The sequence below is a fragment of the Cajanus cajan genome, chromosome 4, assembly GCF_000230855.2.
Source record: "Cajanus cajan strain Asha chromosome 4, NIPB_CcT2T_4, whole genome shotgun sequence".
Taxonomy (NCBI): Eukaryota; Viridiplantae; Streptophyta; class Magnoliopsida; order Fabales; family Fabaceae; genus Cajanus; species Cajanus cajan.
In genome coordinates, this window is record NC_138520.1 from 65403702 (window position 1) to 65424846 (window position 21145).

Genomic DNA, 21145 nt, shown 5'->3' on the forward strand with positions numbered 1-21145 from the left:
CATGAAAACGTTTAACGGATTGGAGAACCTCCTATATTTTTTTAGCAATTTTATTTTACCAATGATAAAAGAGTTTCTCACACACATATATATATATATATAGAATGTTCCACCTATTTTTTAGTGGGAATATGTTAGCAATCTATATCAAAATTTTAGGTCAAAAAAGCCATTTATTTCTTTTGATTTGTAGTTAATTCGTACAAAAGATATTATAGTAATTTAATTTAATTTTAAATGAAAATAAAGTATTTTTTCTCTTTTATTAACTTCATTCTAAAATTTTTTTGTCCTAAAATTTTGGTGTAGGTTGCTAATATACTTCCACTCAAAAATAGGTGAGAATATATTAACATTCCCCTATATATATATATATATATATATATATATATATATAGTTAAATCATCAAATCATTAGTTTGAGTAATACCAAGTTCAATTTACTTAAGTAAAATTTTGGATCCGAGCATGTATGAAAAAAATGTGATTGAAAAATGAAATTCCATTAAAAGTAAACAACCAAATTTTTTGACAAAAAATTTTAGTCATCAATAAAGTCAGTGAATATTCCATATTAATAACATAATTATAAAAAAAATACAGAATATTAAAAGCACTAGTATGAAGTATTAAAATTGCACGAAAAAAATAGTTTATCATAATTCGGCATGATTTGGTTTGCTGTTGAAAAGATTTGGATTAGAGATGGGTAAAATGAACTGAATTGAACTGAACTTATAAAAACTATACTAAACTTAAAAATAGTTCTCATGAACTGGACTAAACTAAATATTAGTTCAGACGAACTGAACTGAACTATTCTTTTGTGTCATTGAACTGAGTTGAACTATACTATATAAACTTGAACTTGTAATACCCATTTTTTTTAATTATTATTTATTAATGGCATTTTTGCATTTTTATTAAAGTTTGAGGGGTAAATGGGTAGCTTGGAACGGACTGTTCCAAAATTGGAACGGACTGTTCCAAAATTGGAACGGGCCGTTCCAAGCAATAAAAAGACACTAAATTTTAAGTTGGGAACGGGCCCAGAACGGGCCGTTCCAACTAGGAGAACGGGCCGTTCTAGTTTTGGAAACGGGTCATTCTAGAAGAAGAACGGACCGTTATGGATGAGTCTCGGAACGGGCCATTCTGGTTTCGGAACGGGCCGTTCTAGTTCAAAAATTTGCGTAGATTTTTCGTGCCCAGAACGGGCGTTCTGCTTTCGGAACGGGCCGTTCCGGGTAGATGAGGCAGACTTCTATAAATAGGGGGTTGGGGGTTGGAAAATGGAGAGTTGGAGAAGAGGAGATCTTAGAGAGAGAAAGAGGAGAGAGAGAGAAAGAAAGGGAGAGGAGGGGAAAGAAAAGAGGAAAGAGAGGAAGAGGAATCCAGTAGAGGAGGCTCTTCCCGAGTTTCGGTTCTTGTTTAAGAAAGAGAGAGGAGTTTCTGCCCGAGTTTCAGTTCAAATTTATCCAAGTAAGGGTAGTACTTATAAGACTTAATCTAGTATGTGTGAGCATGATAGGGGTAGTATAACTTTTAATATGCTATTTTATTTATATGAAGATTGTCATGTGTTTAAGTTGATACTTATTTTAGGTGTTTAATTATTTATGTTATTATATTGAATGATTTGACATGGTTATGGAAAAGTTTGTATGTAATTATGGAATATGCTATATGTGTATGGTTTGGAAAGCTAATAGAACTTAGAGGAGTAAGGTTATGGTATGGATTAGATCTCTTGGTGAGATCAGGATATAATCTTTGGAAAAATATGGAATTTGGGAATCCCATGGTGAGGATTCCAATATAGAACTTTTCCAAAGGTTATATGATAAACCACTTCAGATGTTAGGTGGATTCTGAAGTACTCCTCTAAGTATTCTATTTGCTACCGGTATGGGTCCAGGCTGATTCATACCGATGGATGAGGTGGCCATGATCACCAGGGTTACGTGACGACGTAATCCAACCGTATATTTTTCATGAGAGGTTAGGCGTGAGACATGGGTTGATGACATGTTTCACCGTATCAACACTTGATTTGGATGTGTTGAGGCCAATATTTGGTTTGGATGTGTTGGTTACATCATGGATTATACAGTGGTGTGACTTTGTTTTTGGATGTGGAATATGTATACATATCGTATGGATTGTATACATTGGTTATGGATTCTTTATTATCATAAAATATGTATGCGTTGGCATGGATGTGTATACATTATACTTTGGATTGGTCTATATTTAGCTTGGAAATGACTTGTTGGTCTGGATAAATACTGTGGATAAATATCTGTTTAATGATATTTTATTATGATGTATTATGATTGGTTTTATATGTGCTAACCCTTATATTTCCATGATGGACTGTGATGATCTCACTATGTGGGGGAGCAGATCAGGTATGAGGCCTTGGGATAACAAGGAGTCTTTTGGATAGCTGCTTTGAGAAGTGGCTAGGTTTAGAGCTTGACCAGCACCTAGGGTGTCTTATTTTGATGTCTTCATGACGTTGTAATTATATTACCTTTTTGTATTATTGTATAACCTTACTATAATGACTTTATTATAAAAATAGGTTATATATTTTGGAAACAATTTTATATGTTATTGTATATTTACACTCTAGCGTAGCTGGCCCTTGTTCTATTTTCTTTAATATATATTATTTATCTTTGGTTGGTTCTGGATGTGACGACCTAGGGTGGGTCGTTACAGAACTGAACTACAATTTAAACTGCACTGAACTATTTTGATATTTTGAATTGAACAATTTTGACTCATTGATCTATCAAAATAGGACACATTTGCCAACTTTACTTTATTTTCTATTTATTTAAATTTTTCAAAGGAAAAAAAATAAAATTAAGTTAAACAAACTCAGCGAATTTTAAGCCTAAAAATGTCCAACATAGATCAATTGATCCGTTAAGTTCGACAAAATTAATACAATTTTTTTTCGGATCACTTTTTTTTTTCCAAAGTTTTTGTCATTAGACTATCAAGCTAATCCATCAAGACATAACATGTTAGACACATTTGATTTTTATCCTTTTATAAAAATAGTTCAATTTTTATAATTCAATTCAGTTTTTATAGTTCAGTACAGTTTAACTTTCCAATAGTTCAATTCAATTCAATTTTTTTAAACAGTTCAGTTCAGTTATTTTACAAACAGTTCAGTTTTTTATAGTACAATTCAGTTCAGTTCACCACCAGTTCAGTTCAATTTTGTTTGCCCACCCCTAATTTGGATTAACAATGGTTTCGACCTCCGTTTGTGTAATTATATAAGCAAATTAAAAAAAATCCATTATCATAGCCTGAGAGAGAGAAAAAAACATAAAAAACCAAAATATACAAAAGTTTTTTCCCTTGCAAATTGCAACGAACTGGGAACAGGTGAACAACTATGCTTGGTTCCTTGTTTGTGAATCTCATTGAAAAAAATTATTTTTAATAAACAGTGCTAAATGAACCGAATGTAAATATATAAATTCATGGGAAACAGAGAGAACACATGAATTATTCAAACAAGTTTATGATATAAATTTTTTTAATGAGTGAATACTTTGAATTCGAGAGATTAATGCAGAACTTTTACAAGATTTACACAATAACAAGTAACAAGCACCTTTCACAGGCTATGCAACAAGGTTACTTATGTCTGATATTAAATATAATAAGTTAATAATTAGGACATACAGGTAGAAAATAAGATTGGAAGTTCTACTAATATTGTATGTGCTATTAATTTATCCAATTTATGTCTTGAACAAGGTTGATTTATGGAGCATGCAAGTCGCTTTAAAATCTAGTCTTTCTTCACGCAGTTATGTCGCTACTAATACTCCACTTGACTTTGTAGTTAAAAAAAATGCTTTTGTAAATAAGCAAATATACACTACAAAAATACTAGTGTAGTTAGAAGCAAAGATCTCAAAACTACTTACGGTTGTGACTCAGTCAATTCCCAGATTCAGATGGTAGAGATCTTGTCAACTTTTGTGGGTGAAAGATAAAAGAAGCGAAAGAATGCCATTTTACAAAATAATATACATGAATTCAAGTAAAAATAACAACTAACGACTCTATCAAATCTAACTTTGCTTGCTCCTATGAAGTCATCTAAGCCTGATACTTATACCTAAATAAAACACTTCACAACACATGAAATTTGAGGCAAATCAAGACCAGCATTAGGATGCAATCCTCCACTCTTTTTCACAATGAAGGGAATATGTTCTCTTTCACTCAATTTGGTGCCCACAACATAGACATACCAAAGTCACACAAGGTCAAACACCAACAAGAATCAATGTAATTGGTATTTCAGTGTCAAGCAATCACTCAAGGATTTCCTTTCCAAAAGTGTATCTCTCTAATCAGGGTGAATCTTGCACTCTATCCACACACCAGATCGAAGTCAAAATTGATTATCATCTCAAATATACACGAATCAACATGGATTACTAAGGTCTTTGTAGATTTGTAACTTGGCTTGGATTATAAAAGAATAATGCTTTTTTTTTTGGATAGTCAATCAAAGCACTCGAAGATTTAGAAAGCATAAATGATGTTTCAAATCAGTACAACTTCAAATTTCTTCCTCCGCTCCAAATTCTGAAATGAAACCAAATTTCCATTATCTTCCTTTTCTTTAAAAACAACCCTGATTGTTTATAGAAGGGAGAAATTACTCTCTTTCTCTTCTAACTATATAGACATGCATACAATCACTTTTCTTTCTCCATTTTCTTTTTTTATTATTAAAAATAAAAAGGGAGACATTTACACCTAGCACAAGAGAGAATTTTTTTTTTAATGTTCTAATTACACAAATCCCTAATTCAACCCCCCATATATCCTTCCCCAATTCTAGATTTCATCCACAAATCATTTATGCTCTCATGATCCCTAAGTGAGGGAAAGGAATTCTTGGCTTTTCTTTTTAAGGCTCAAGGCTTGTCAAATAAAGAATTTTTTTCAAAATTTTTAAGGCTCATTGGTTAAGATTTAAGAATTTGTAAAGGAATAACACCTTGATCATATCCATGAATCATCATGCACAACGACAATTAGAGACTCATGCAATATCAACGACAAAGATGCAGTGATAACACTCAACTAGTGTTTGCATGACTCGTACACGTCAAATTATCCTAATTAATGTATTATTTTTTTATGTTCCTTGTAGGCATGGCAACGGGACGGGGCGGGGGCAAGTTTTATGTTCCCCGCCCTCGCCCCCGCAAATTTAAACCTTCCCTGCCCTTGCCCCTGATTTTATCAATCGGGAAAAATCCAAACCCGGTAAACACGGGTTTTTCTCGTCTAAATCGGGGCGGATTTGAGCGAGTACCCACGGAGGCAAGTTAGAGGGGATACCTAAGGAGGCGGGTTAGATTCCCATGCCTAGTTCCTTGTTCATTAAAAAATAGATAATAGTTGAAAAAATTACCCTAGTCGTCTTATGGTGAGTTTGATTCAAGATGAGAGTTCAAGAATTACTAACCATGGTAGTTGAATCAGATACAAATAATGTATCGGAAAGCTTATTTTTTGAATCGTGAATCGAATCGTATCCTGAATCGTAAGATTCATGATCAATAAAAACATAGTGTATATATATGCATACAAGACATATAAAAGCACTCTAAGCACATTTTAATATAAAGAAACAGACAAAATGAAGTCATATATAAATATATAGTAATATATAAGCTTCAAAATACAATCAAAGATACAATTATAGAAATAATAATAGTCTCAAAGTCAAAAGAAATGACTGCACAATTCAACAACAAAGCCTCCAAAAAAATCATTGTTGCTAAATATATGCATATACCAGGGACTGTTTGCTACTCTAATCAACAATATAGCCACCCAAAAAAAATATTAGTGTTGTTGCTGCATAAACTCAGCAACAAGTGGTGGTACTGCCACACAAATTCAGTCATACAGCCTCAAAAAATAAATACAAAAAGCCCCTATCCAAGATCATTCATTATCTTCAATTTCATCCTCATCTTCTATTATTGATTTTCCCTTACCAATCTTGGCATTCAAGTTTCTTGGACCTATGTAATCAAAAGAAAATAATAAGGTCTAGTTCTAATTCCAACTTCCAAGTTCTAAACTAACTTTTAAATATAAATAATTACCTCTCTTTCTTTTCTTCTTTGGAGCTCCGTCATCAACACCAAAGCACTCATGTACATCCATCCATGAGGCATCAATAGGCAAGCAAGGATTCTCCTTTTCGGTGATCCACTCATCATTGGATTCAATATCTGACAAACATATGGGATCATAGGTATCTCCATTCTCTTCTCTACTATTTTGCCTCATCTCAAGTTGAAGATTATATTTGACATATACAAGTGCATTTAATCTTTGTTGCTCCAATCGATTTCTTCTCTTAGTATGCACTTGGTCAAATGTACTCCAATTTCTCTCACATCCCGTGGCACTACATGTAAGACTCAAAATTCTTATGGCCACCTTTTGTAACTCTTTACCTCTTCCACCGTAACTCTCCCACCAAAGAGCTACAAAAAAAAAAAGTGTATTTAATTTACAAATATAGTTATTTTTAATTATTATGTATTATCTTTATGATATTTATAAAGTAAAAATTAAAGGGATACCCGGTTGTTTCTTATCTCTAGTAGCTATTGCCATGTCCATTCCAAAGATCTCCTTAGCTCCCTTAAACTTTTCAAGTTTTTGATCTATTATAACTCTTGTCCTTATATCCGGAACCATTCTTTGAAAGGTTTCATATAAACCAATTAAGACTTCACTATCTGGATTGAAGCTCTCGTCATAATGATACCTAACCAAATAAGAAATAACTTAGCTACTAGGCACAAAGAAAATAGTAGTCCTTAAAATGACAATTATTTTCAAATAATTTACCTAGGATTGAGATAATAGGAAGCTGCATGAAGAGGCCTATGAAGCTGCAGATTCCACCTAGTGTCAATAATCTTCCACACTTTTTTATACCTTGACTCTTGCATTTGAAAGTTTTTAGCAATTTTCTTTTTAGCCCTATCCATTGCTTCATAAATGTATGGTGAGGCTGGCTTTGAATGCCCATCTACAAGCCTTAACACTTTCACAAGTGGAATCACACTTTAGCCAATATGTGATTGATCTCCAAAATCTATCACCACTCAACACTAGGTTCATGACTTGCTTAGCCTTACTTTTACTAGCATGTGGACTAGTAGCCCATTCCTCCGATGCAAACATTGATCTAAGAGCATTCTTTTGTTGTTTAATGCAATTTAGTGTAAGATAAGAAGTTGCAAATCTTGTCACAGCTGGTCTTGCTAATTCCCCTCCATTGGATTATTGTCTATACAAATTAAGGATCCATGTATGCTTATATATGTAGGTAGTAATCTTCTTTGCATTAGCAATGGTATTATAGAATACCGGAAGCTCTCCAATGTCCTCAAGGATTAGATCAAGGAAATGGGCTGCACATGGGGACCAAAATAATTTGGTTCTCTTCTCCATTAACATTTGTCCAGCTGCCACAAGATTAGATGTCCCATCCGTCACAACTTGGACTACATGCTCCTCCCCAATTTCTTCAACAATGTTGTCTAACAATTCAAACATTTTTTTCTCATCCTTTATCACATCACTTGTATCAATAGATTTCAAAAAAATAGTCCCACTTGGACTGTTAACAAGAAAATTAGTGAGTGATCTTCCTTTCCCATCCGTCCAACCATCACACATCAAGGTGCATCCTCATTTCTCCCAATCACTTCTACGTTTCTCTAAGCTTTTTTGGATGTTGTCAACAGCTTTCTTCAAAAAAGAAACCCTCACCTCATGATAAGTTGGTGGCTTCAAACCTCTTCCATATTCTCCAACAACCTTCAACATTTAAATAAAAAGAGGACTCCTTACCAAATTAAATGGTAATGCATTACCATAAATGCATTTACAAATTTCTTGAATCACAAATTCCTTATCTTTACAAACTTCATTAATAGTCTTTTGTTTGAAAATTTTAGATGTTCCCTCTTTTCCTTTTACTGTCCCATTCTCTACATCCAAGCAATCCTCTTTCTTTTTATCTTTAGTTTCCAAGAGCTTCACAAATATTTCCTTCACATCATCAGGAACACTTGGGCAAGCAATCACATTTTCCTTTGTTCCAGCAAGATGATGTTTCATCCTTGAAATACCACCCCAACAAACATGAAAACAGAACTTACATTTTACTTGAAGTCTGTTTGGAGGGATACTATCACAATAGTTCCAAGTGATATCGGACTCTCTTTTTGAATGACCCATTTGTTAATGGCCTACCAAGTGAAGAGATAGGACCAGTAAGTTGTAGAGGGAATAACAAAGAAAAAAAGAGAGAACAAGTGAAGGAATGGACCACACAACAAGAAGGGAAGCCCTTACCCTTGGACCATGATGAACAGCAAACCCAAACAGCAACCCAAACGAAGCAAAGAACTTGGACGAAGCAAATGGACCACAAAAAGTGAAACCCACTAAGTGGGTCATGTACAGGGAGTAATATCGACTCTTTTTGTCTCACTTTCGCTTTTTTTTTTTTAAAAATATTTTTTTAGGATTTTCAGAACCGGGTCGCGCATGACCCGACCCGGTTTCGGACGTGACCCGCTTCTTCCAAAATCGTGCGATTTCTTCTTGAATCGCGATTTTCTGATTCACAACACGATACACACGATTCGAACACGATTCATAATCAAAAATGATATGACCTGCAATTCGAATTGCGGAACCACGAAATCATATCGTATCGTATGATACGAATCGCGAATCTTCCGATACTTCCTACCATGTTACTAACACGAAACAACATGCTTCCAAAAGAACTGGCATATACAATACTAATGTGCATGTGAAACCATAAATTCAAACTAGTTCAAACATAACTCATACCAGCTACCGCTGCAACCTAGAGTGCAGCATACCCAAAATAGTGCAAAACAAGTAATCTTTAAACTAAACTATTAACATTAACCAACTAAAAAAATAAAAGTGTTGAATTTTAATGAATGCAAAGAAAAACACTAAATGAATGTCAGGGCCATGGGTGGTGGTAACCTCTTCACTGTCCTCCCTCATCTTCTTCCATCGATTCAGCCTGACTCCCATATTCCTCATCAGAACTGACTTCCTCCTCAGAGCCTTCCTCAGCTCCACCAGCAACCGCTTCCTCTTCTTGCTCTCCTCCTTCAGCTTCCACACCAGCTCCAACCTCAACATGCTCCTCCTCCTCTGGGAAGATAGTTATGCCCTTTGGCCAAGCACAAAGGGCAGAGAATGCTTCAGGAGTGGGCCAATTTAATGGGTTAGGGTCCTGCTGGTGTTGATGCAGCGTAAACCTGTAAAAATAGTCATTAAGGCTCTCAAAAGCCCAACGAATCGAAGCAAAGAAGTCCTCCATATGACCCATATGGTCAGTTAAGCGCCACTCTGCTGGAAAGTTAGGCCTGCTCTCAGGCCAAGCACAAAGGGCTGAGAATGCTTCAGGAGTGGGCCATTGAAATGGGTTTGGGTCCTGCTGGTGCTGATGTAGAGTAAACCTGTAAAAAGAGTCATTAAGGCTCTCAAGAGCCCGACGAATTACAACAAAGAGGTCCTGCACATGATCCATGCGGGCAGTTAAGTGCTGCTCTATCGGTGACATAATTGGTGCTCTTAGAGGTGATGGTGGTGGAATAGGAGCACCATGAGCTGCCTCCATAGGATTCATAGGATACTTTTCGATAAAATTGGCATCAATGAACTTCCGAATCTTTGTGGATAGCTAGAATCCTTACACCATGGGCTTCACTTCAGGTTATGATCAATGCGAGAAACCCAAAGGTTTGGCGGAAGCTTCAAGATAGAATGCTTAATAACAGGTTAAGAACAATTAAGACACATAATGTTTAATAATGAATTATCAATTTGGACTAAGACTCGTCTATCCATAGTGAAACCAAAACCACTCCAAAACTTAAAACTGAAAGCAAGTCCATGATTCTCATAACTGGCTTTTTTTCTTTATTAACTTTAATCACAATTAAAAAACTAACAAACCACCAATTATCAATTATAAGTAGTGGATGGAACAATTTGGTTCCTCTAGCATCTATTTTTTCCCAGCTACTATTAGTCAAACAAAAAATTTTTAGCAAGAAGCCACCTTAAAAAAGTTTGAGATGGTTTCAAGTTTAACTTATAATAAGAACAAAGAAGTCATACACTGAATGAGTTTAATAACAGGTTGAATAAAAATTAAGACGCATAGAATGTGAAGGCTCTAGCTAGGACTATGCTTTCACCATTTGAATGTTTAAATACCAAATAGCAGAAAACCATAAGCAGTGAGTATATAGCGTCCTGCTTAATCTTAATCCAATCAAATCGACCCCAAGGCATTATAATAATCTTCCCCAACATCACAAAATCCCTAACTTGAGCAACAAGTATTGCCCTCATCTTTATCAAATGTAGTACTAGGCCTTTGCAAGATTACACCTGCAACCATCGCAATGAAAGCACCAAAGCATGCAAATCGATTCTAATCCAAAAGAATAAAAAAAAATAATCAGAGTTTGTTTGAGTAAACTTGTTAGAAGTGCCACATTGACTAGAATATGAAGTTCAATGAGGTACTTAAGCCTAGAGGCTTTCCCACCTAATGGACAAATCTTTTAGGTTAGGCTCTTTTCATGTACTTAAATCCTAATAATTGGTGCTTTCATTAAGAGTTGAGTTATAGAAAGGGCTACCTATAAGTTAAATTAAGGTGCAAACCGAATTTTGATAGATGAGTGAAGTCCTCAAAGAGGAACGGGTGACAACCAGGTTAATGTCAATAAAGTGAAAACTCTACGTTGGTCCTTAAAAAGAGGTGGCAATGTTACAGTGAGTAGAATGTGAAGTTCAATGTGGTACTTAATTAAGCCTTGAGACTCTCCCACTTAATGGAGTGGCAATGTTACATTGAGTAGAATGTGAAGTTAAATGTAGTACTTAATTAAGCTTTGAGACCCTCCCTCCTAATGAACTAGTCTTTTTTATTGGACTCTCCTTATGTACTTAAGTCTTGACAAAACTTTTCAAGAAGCATTTCTAACTTTTAAGAGATCAAAATAGGAAGGAAAATAAAAAAGTTTCTCCATAAGTTAAAATATAATAAGTCTATTTAGGTAAACTTTTTCATAAACACTTATAAGAGATCAAAATAAGAAGGGAAATGAAATAAATTAAAATTTTCATAAGCTATTTGGTAGAAATTCTCTTCTATTAGCAAGTAGCTTTTTCAAAATTTTGTTTTTAACTCATGCAAAAACTAGTTTGAACTTATGAAAAAACACATTTTGATTTGTTTTCTCATTTTTCTCTCCTAGAAGTGCTTCTAGAAAAGCTTATCCAAACATGCCATGAACCATACATATGCCATGAAACACAGCCAGCTTAACCCTGGGATTGAACCGAATCGCACAACTAAGTGCTTCAACGCAATAGAAGCAGCAATCCAAACAGACAAACCGGTTCCAATCCAGAAATTAAATAAGAACATTCAATCAATGATATTCAAATTAATGACATAACTTAAACTCAACTAAAACTTACCTTGTGGCTTTAAATTGGAACGCTGAAAGTGACGGATTCTCTGGTCGGTTGCGTGTGGGGCTAGTGGCACGGCGGCCGGAGGCGGTGCGTGGTGGCACGACAATGTCACGCGGTGGCACGATCGCGAAGCTGGAGGCACAGACAGTGGGTATTACATCATATAAAATGAAAATTAATTTTATAATAAAAGTATTTTAATTCACAATAAAATTATATATTTAAAAAGTTAATATAATATATAGGACTAAAAATACTCAACTTTCACATCAACTTTTATTCAACAGATACAATTTGGTTCGAGTTGTTAATAATTTATTAGTGAGATTTTTTTTAATCTTATATATTTTAATTTAATAATGTATTTAAATAATTATTTAAAAAGATAAAATATAATTTATTTTATTAATTTTATAAGATTAATAGACATGATTTTAAAGAAAAATAATTACAATCAAAATTTATATATCTTATATAAAATAATAGAAAATTCAATTCATAATCATAAATTTTTTATATATTTATTTATTTTATTATTTTAAACTTTTAACTTAATTTTAAAAGTATTTTTAAATTTTAATAAATTAATATTAAATAAAAAATTAATTATATGAATTATATGTTTATAAGAGAAATCAATCCATAAATTAAATGAGTTGAATTATATGTAACTCAAGTTTAACTTATTTATTTATTAAATTTAATTCATTTAGTTGATAAATAAGTTTAATAAATTAATTATTAATTAGAGTTTTAAATTACTTTTATTCAGTTTATTGTACTCTAATATAATACAAAATTATTTTAATTTTAAATTAATAATAATATTTTAAGTTTAAGTCAAATAAAATTTATAGACTACATTTTCTTTTTAAGATTTTTATTTTTTAAAATTAATTCCAAACATTTTAAATTATATCTACAAATTAAAAGTCATAGAATCTATAAAAAAGAATGAAATGCATTAAAAATTCAGAAAAAAAAAAAAAGAATTAGAGTTAAATTAAAACAAGTAGAAAAATTAATGACCGGAACTAATTATGTTGTAATTTTGTAACATATTGTTCATTTATATGCAAATAATACATGTAGCTTTTTCTTTATTTATTGAATATAAGTTATCTTTTATAATTTCCCATTTCTTCCCCATACAATAGATTCTCTTTCATGAGTATTTTATTTTTTGTACTTTCTTTAAAAAGATGAGATAATTTTATTTATGATTAATTTTATTTCGATGTTTAAATTTTTTCCAAGTAATTTTATATACATTCAAGTAGAAATACAATTGAATACAATTTGTATTAAAAAAATTATTTTCTTCTAAAGATTTATCTCACGAATTTAAGAAGAATAGGAAAAAATAAAAAAGAAATATTTAAATTAATAATAAGATTTTAAAATTAATTATACAACTTTAAAATAGTAAAACCTAAAAAAAAGTAATGCATTGAAAATTTAAAAAAAATGAGAGTCAAATAAAATACCAATGGTTGATGCCTAAAATATGTGAAGTTTTGTTGTATATTGTCCGTTTATACATTGTTTTGTTTTATCTATTAAATAGATCCATTTTCATGGTTTTACATTGATTTTCCTCATACAATATTCTAACTTTTATATGTATTTTTTTTCATATTTCTTTTTTATAAATTAATATAGTAAAATATTTTTTATTTGATTAATATTATTCTACTGAAAAATTAGCATCGCAAAACAAGGGGGTAAAATACAGTTCAAGAAAATTATTCAAATTAATGGAGAAAAAAAAAGACTATTTTTTTTCTTATTATTCTCAATGTTATTCCAGGAGTTCATTGACAACCTCGTGCAGTAAAATGTCAAAAATTTTATGTTCATACTCCAAACAAGTTTCCCTATAACTTTCACTCTCACACATGCGCTTTCCCGTGAAATCTGATTCTCTTATATCATTTTCTACTAAGTTGCGAAGATTCACAGTTAATTCTGATAAATACTCTGTGTTCCTGGTAATGTCAAGGTAGGAAAACCCTTTGTCTTTGCTTGCTCTGTCTCCAACATTCTTATCACCAAGTAACAATTGCTCTGAACATTCCCACTTTAAGGGGTTTGTGTAATCTACAATAATAAATGTATATTTCATTAATTAAACTGCAATTAATATAGACACTTCTAACAAAAAATTAATCTGCAATTTCTCACTTTGTGACGAACTAAATACTAATTAGTAATTAATACTAGACAAACTTTTAGTGGTGCCCATATTTTATTTTACCTATGTTTTCTATAATTTTGAATATTCACTATGAAATCAGCATTAACAAATGCTTAACAACTCACACTAAGCACCATTCACATCAGTTATAACCATACCATAACTATCCCTAATTGGATCAGGCAAACAAAAATTGCAACTAAGGTTAATGATTTTATTCATTAATAAACAAGTGAAACAACAAGGGCATTCAGAAAACGAACCTGGAAAATCAGGTCCACTAAGAAATGAGTAGTCATACTCATCTATGACTGAAATTGGACCCAAATTCTGTGAGCTACAGTCAGTCTCTATCCTCTTTTTTGACTCTTGTTTTCTTGTTTTTCTCGTGCGTTTTGGTTCAGATAACACTTTCTTCTGCTTACTTGGCGATGTGGAGATTGATCTTAACCCTTTAGTGTCACAACCAACTTTTTTTCTATTACTACAATGCTTAGAACATGCTGAAACTGATGCCAAAACTTGAGCTTCATTGTGATTTTGAACCTTTGACCTATGCTTAGAAGGGACCACTCTAGGCTCGTTCTCAAACTTGCAAAATTTTTTTCCCTTCACATCAACAATCTCCTTGTTGTTGTTCTTGCTCCCCTGCTTCTTTCTCTGTCTTGATTCTCCCATCCCCATTTCTTGCTTTCTCAATAAGGTTCCAACTTGTTGGTCTTCAGTGTCCAAGTAGAGCACAACTAGGTCATGATTCTTGTCCTGAAACAATTCAGGAACCTCTCTGAATGATGCTGAGGTCTTCACTTGGTGGTGATGGTTTTGGTTGGTATCAAACTTGAGCAAGTAATCCACAAAGTTCACTGACCTACTTCTTGGAACTGAATCTGTGGTGTTTGTGTTTCCTCTTGGTGCTAAGTTGGTACTTGGAAGTGAATCAAGCCCCATTAGCCTAGCCACCACTCCTGGTTTAGTTGGATTGGCTATTGCATCTTTGTTTGTGTGCACTACATTTGTTGCATGTGGTTCTGTAAAGTCGTTAGAAGGGTGCATTATTGGAGGACTATTTCCACTCTCAGCACAAAAGAGTAGGTGAAAGAAGTCATAGAAGCAACCAGGTTTTGCATTGCTTGGTGTAGCCATAACATAACCAATGAATCTTTTCTTCCAAACACAAACACAAGTTAGAAAGCGCTGTTTGAGGAGATGGAAGTGGCAATGTAGAGAAGATGGTTGAAACCATAAAGAAAAAGGTTATTTATGAATAGAAAAAATGGAGGGTGTGAAAGGGTGGTTGAGTTCACATTAGATTTTGGAATGCTGTAAGATAGAAGTAGAATGTCTAGAAGGAGAGTAACACACATAAAGATATCATTTTAGTTTCTAAAATTACCAAACAGGTTATTTTAATCGTTAATTTAATTTTAATTTTGAATCAAGGGAAGACTTATAGTTTGCCTTACAAGAAAGAAGAGGAGATAGGTGAAGACTTTAGATCAAACAGCAGTAGATTAAACCCACAAACTCATAATTTATGTCTCAGCTTAATTAGCTGAGTTAAATCGAAAGGACATGACATTTTTAGTTTCACAATTTCAAAGACTACAACGACTATCATTTAGTAACATAATGAACTAGAATATTTGTAATTTAATAATTTTAATAACTAAATTAATATATATTTTTATTTTAGAGGCTAACTTTTTAATTTGTATCTTTTAATCAAATTATTTAAAGAGTTAATCACCTATACACTGCCGGTATAACTTTACACTGACAATTAATAATATCTTTTAATAGTGTCATATCATTTGTTTATTTAATCAAATAAAAATAAAATAAAATAATTTAAAATATATGATTAATAATATATAAGTGATTAACTCTTATTTAAAATTTAAATATTAATTTTAAATATAAAATAAAACATGTTAGAAGGAAAATATTTACTTTATATACATATTTACCATTTTCGATTACTTCGTACCAACATAATTATAAAAAGAAGAAAAAAAAACTAATGATCATAATTTTTAAAACTTATTTAGTATATTGCTCTTTGAAAGGGTAAACTATATTGAACAATTGAGGAAAACTAGACCTTAACTTTTACTTCATCTTCCTAACACGTATGATCCGTGTCTCTTGGCAAGGAAAATTTGTATGCATCAATTTGTAAGTGTAAATGTTGTTTCTACCATTTTAAGACAAAGCTGCCGAAGTTGCTGACTTCATTCAAAGATGAGAATATCGTGTTTCTCGACAATAGGGTCGTATTCATTCCATGGTTTTCATGCACCGACTTTGTTGACTCCTAGTGGCTTTTGATGAGATTGAATTGTTGGCTCAATGGTGGAAAAGATAATATATCATGCATGCTCTTGGTCCTCCAAAAGAATTTGGGGCCATTGGATTCTACTCAATATACGAGTCCCCATGATCCACATGCATAGATCAACTAGTGAAAGTACTCCTCCCGATGGAATTTCTCTAGCTAAGTCTATAGGAAAATGGAAACTCAAGTTGATGGAGGTAAACACGTGTTCAATTCAATACTAAGAATAATTTTAATGTACATGTTCTAAGAGTGGAATATGGCATATTGTTTTCACTTTTCAATATACTAAAAATAAAAAGGAAAAGACAATGTTAAAAATTATGTTTATACTATTTTTTAAATCACATATATCTTTTATTATAGATAATCTTACTTTTCTCTAGTAAAAACTAGTCTAAAATAAATAAATATGTCATTATATCTAACAAGCAAAGTCCACATCTAGGTGTATTGTTTTGACAATTCCATGCATTTAATGTTTTTATTGTGTGCACGTGTAGATATTGTAAACATGCTGTTCAGAAAACAACAGTATAGTGTTCAAACTACATGGGTAGCTCCTTTTTTACTTATTGAGAACAATTTTCCGTCCATGCACTATATAGATCAGGGGTGACTAAGAGAGTGAGAATAAGTTTGGACTTGGAATGAATCGATTAAAATTTTTATTTATTTATTTAAATTTAAATCCAACTTAAAACATATGGGATAAAACTTGATTAATCTAAATTTTAATATAATATATCAATTTTAATATTATGCATGGTTAAATTGTAAAATAAAAAAGTATATATAAAATTTTGGCAAAACACCTAATTTGGTTCTTTATAATAATTAATAGTTTCAATTTTGTCCCTCTATAATTTATTGTTTCAATTTGGTCCCCAATAATTTAAAAAATGTCAATGTGTGACTTTCCGTCCAAATTTTACAAACGGTGTCAAATGTAGATGACGTCGATGCTACGTAGATACATACGTGGCAAGTTTCCATAGTCCTTCTTTAATGAACCTAGAATGACCCGTTCTGAAACTAGAACCGGTCGTTCTAATCCCACTCGTTGTGTGTTAATTTTGTAATTGAAATGACCCGTTCCAGATGCAAATATAACACACAAGTGAATCAGAATGGTCCGTTCTGGTTTAAGAACGACCTGTTCTGGATTCAGAACGGGTCGTTCTAGAACGCCAACCAGGATTGATGTTTAAATTTAAGTGTTACATTTCAACAAAATGTAACAATGTGGTTCAAAAATTGAAAAAAAAAAATTCATAACATAACATAAATTCAAATATTAAAATATGCACCAGAGTTGATCTTTTCATCCTTATTTTTCATCATTGCCCATATAAATAATAAATCAATTAGGCGTAGTTTACCGTCTGAGCCGCCACGACCTAGAACAGAAGATGCAATAAACTTATGCATAATTTTAATGGCATCATAACGAATGTAGATGAATTGCATTAACTAGACTCCCATTGTGTATGACCTGTTACTGTAACGACCCGCCATGGCCGTCACACTACGCAACACACGTCTAGCTATGCAATATACATATACTAAAGCAGTAGTATAATATAAGCATTCTACATCTCCAGTTTATGTATAACCATATACATAAATATCTACTCAAAACATCTGAAATCAGCTAGTAGGCTTCAAAATAAAATCCATCTCTAAGTACCACATGTGGCTTTACTGCTACTCTCCAGCCTATCCCTGCTTTGCTCCCATACATAGTATGATCACGGCAGTCCAAACCAAATAGAAACACGCAAGGGTAAGCTAGTGAAAAACATCAACATATATATGTAACAACTTACAACTCAACAACAAAAACAACATTTTCAACAATTCAACATTCAACGCATAACAACACCCAACTCAATCACAGCTTCACAACATCACAATATATATACAACTCAATCAACACAAGGTCAACACATCAACAACTTATGTATCGTCACGCATTTCAACTCGGAGATCTCCTACAACACAGGGTAAGTAGTCTAAGTGGCTAGGTCCTACCGAACTGACAACACAGAACCTTTTTGGGCTTGCTAGGTAAACAGCAAATTTGGATATCAATCCACAACACGATAACGATTTCTCAGACTTTTCCACTTAAACAAGGAAGTATAGTACTCTGTCAGGATAGAACAGCTGGGTTTAGGCCTACCACGACATTAGCTAGCTCAACTAAGCAACATATAGAATTAGCCTACTGACTATCCTCCAAATACTACAACCCTCCGATACTCGGTTAGGAACTAAGTTCCCGACTTCTTACTTTACTCGAATTGACCGCTTGTAATCGGTAAGCTCGACCTGACCCCTATACCGTGGTCGCTTTGTACACGTGTGCCTCGACCTTGCCCACACAGGGGACCAACTAAGTCTTAGAGGAGAACAACATAACGTCCACTCCAAGAGACAACTTCCCAAGGAGGGTTTTCAACAAATTGGGCTCTCTGAGCACCACATCTTTCTCAATCCACACAATGGGATGAGCAACTTCGAAAATATCTCCCCTAGTCCTAGTGATCAACAACTCATCATCACAACTGAATCAGCTTTCAACTCAACAACACAGCTCAACTCAACAACTTTAAACAACACACAACTTTTCAACTCATCATCTCAATCAACTTTCAACTTTACAACGTAGTCAACTCGATAATTAACAACACAATTCAACAACACAACAACTTCTCAACAGTGTTTAACAACATGTTTTAGCAACAAAGCAACTTATCCAAATGATACATATAGTATTTCTTTACAAATACACAACTATGATTCAACACACAACTACATCTGCTCATCATATCACAATATTCAACATTTTTCAACAATTTATCATATATAACAACATGAATAATTTAAACACCCAAAACAACTATCAACTTATCCAAATCACTCCTTGTGAAATGATAACCTTCACATAAAACAGTGTATCAAGAGTTATACTACTCCTATCATACCCTTCCTTATCCCATATGAAAGATAAGAAGATTTCCTACAACTCCTATGAATACAAAAAGTCCTAATTCCATCATCTACTTTGTCAAAACTTTTAAAAACCGCAACAGCTATAACTAATACTGACAACTTCACCCCTATTCACTAAAACAACAATATCTAGAGTTCTAAAACTCCTTTTTGGGTGATTCCGATGCCATTGGAAAGCTAACATCCAAGGCTACAACTTTCATGAAGACCTTGAGACCAAATTCGGTCATCTAGCCCCACCGCTGCAGCGCTCAATCCAGAGCTTTAGCTGCAACTCTCTGCCAGTTCATTTTCTTTCCACGGCCATGATTGTGAATCCACGGCCATGGCTGCAAGTTTCTACCATTCTAATTTTTTTTCCACAGCTATGGCTGCAAAACCACAGCCATGGTTGCAAGTCTCTGCCCTCATGTTTTTCCCCTCCCACGGCTATGGTTGTGAATCCACAGCTATAGCTGTGGGTTTCTGCAAGTGCATTTTTCCTCCACGGCTATATAGTTGTGGGTTTCTGAACTTCCAAAACTTCATGGATTTCACCTTCGTTTTCACTCAAATCCTCCATGAACCTGCAACCCAAGGAGACCCAAACCATGCTACAACCCAAATGCACCACTACCAACCACATGCAACCCAAAAACATCAAAAATCACAACATGCATGCACCAAGATTCAGTTTCTCTTCAGCTTAATCTTCAGAGAACGAGAAGAGAGGAGAAAAGGATTTAGCTTCAGCCAAGAAGATGAAATGAAAAGTAAAGAAAGAACGAAGTCGGGGCTTACAGTTACAAACCCCCAAAACATGAATGAATTAAATGATCTTGGATTTTTTTCCCTTATGGTTTGAAATCCAAAGATACCTTTAAATTCCTCCAAATTGAGACGATACTTTATATTAAAAAGTTTAAAGAAAATCAATCCTGGTTCATAATTTGTCCCAGTTAAAATTTCAATATGGAGAGAACTAAGATATTCAAGAACATTCCTTGGATCTGGAATGGCCCGTTCTGAAACCAGAATGGCCTGTTCCGCTTGCATTCTTTGTGTATTTTTTTTAATCTAGAATGGCCCGTTCCATATGCAAAATTAACACACAGGAAATGCAAGCGGAAGGGGCCGTTCTGGTTTTAGAACGGGCCGTTCCAGATCATTAAAGAAGGGGGAGAGGAGGCATGCCACCTATGCATCTACGTGGCATCCATGTCATCACCTTTAACGCCGTTTGTGGAATTTGGACAGAAAGTCTCACATTGACATTTTTTAAATTATTGAGGACTAAATTGAAACAAAAAATTATTGAGGGATGAAATTAAAACTATTAATTATTATAAAAGACCAAATTAAGTATTTTACCTAAAATTTAAGTTAAAGTATATTTTATACTATATATTTTAAAATAAATACAAGACAATAAATTAAGCTAAGATGACCGAAAGCATAATTTGAATTTGACTTCAAAATGCATTGAGCTTAATTTCAAATTTTAAACTCATCAAATTCAATTTTAATTGAATCTAATCAAGTTACTGGAACGGACTGAATTACGCTCAATCCTTTATTTTGTCTCAACTTTTGAATACTATATAATAAGTTCTAAATTCATTCTTTACCAAATTTAAAAGTCCTTTGGATAACTTTTTTATATTAAAAAAAAATTAATGTGATTTTTTCAACATGTTTCAATAAATCAATGTTCGGTAAATTGAGAATGGGTCGTTATTGTGTTCATGTGCTATCAAATGGTAAAATATCATGGCTTTAGTTATATTTGCACAGGAAAGATTCTTAAAATTTTAGTGGGACTGCCAAAGACGTTTCAATGTTTAGGGTTTAGGGTTTAATCAATTCTAAATAATTTTAACAAATTCGTTAAAAATAAAAAATAAATAAATAAATAAACACACACTTTAAAATGTACATGTCCATGTGGTTTGGGTCGTCCTAATAATACAAGTTAG

At 33.1% G+C, this 21145-nt stretch overlaps 3 protein-coding genes across 4 annotated transcripts; all 3 read right to left on the reverse strand.

Annotated features, from left to right (window-relative positions):
- Window positions 1–6009: 6009 nt before the first annotated feature.
- LOC145957463 (uncharacterized) lies at window positions 6010–7767 on the reverse strand. The gene is made up of 6 exons (XM_083073725.1): window positions 7456–7767; window positions 7224–7284; window positions 6931–7129; window positions 6660–6847; window positions 6174–6560; window positions 6010–6089 (listed from the first exon to the last, which is right to left on the reverse strand). The coding sequence occupies exons 1-6, from the start codon at window positions 7765–7767 to the stop codon at window positions 6010–6012; spliced, it is 1227 nt and encodes a 408-aa protein (XP_082929851.1).
- Window positions 7768–8877: 1110 nt separating this feature from the next.
- On the reverse strand, window positions 8878–11813 carry LOC109791855 (uncharacterized). 2 transcript variants are annotated; one of them, XM_020351205.3, is made up of 2 exons: window positions 11644–11813; window positions 8878–9897 (listed from the first exon to the last, which is right to left on the reverse strand). In XM_020351205.3, exon 2 carries the CDS (start codon window positions 9770–9772, stop codon window positions 9125–9127), a length of 648 nt encoding a protein of 215 aa, XP_020206794.1. In that variant the 5' UTR covers window positions 9773–9897; window positions 11644–11813; the 3' UTR covers window positions 8878–9124. The 2 variants fall into 2 exon arrangements, with proteins under 2 accessions (XP_020206794.1, XP_020206795.1); XM_020351206.3 differs by having other exon boundaries at window positions 8878–9912.
- Window positions 11814–13398: 1585 nt separating this feature from the next.
- LOC109791850 (uncharacterized) lies at window positions 13399–15333 on the reverse strand. The gene is made up of 2 exons (XM_020351201.3): window positions 14101–15333; window positions 13399–13740 (listed from the first exon to the last, which is right to left on the reverse strand). Exons 1-2 carry the CDS (start codon window positions 14978–14980, stop codon window positions 13442–13444), a joined length of 1179 nt encoding a protein of 392 aa, XP_020206790.1. The 5' UTR covers window positions 14981–15333; the 3' UTR covers window positions 13399–13441.
- Between the last annotated feature and the right edge of the window lie 5812 nt (window positions 15334–21145).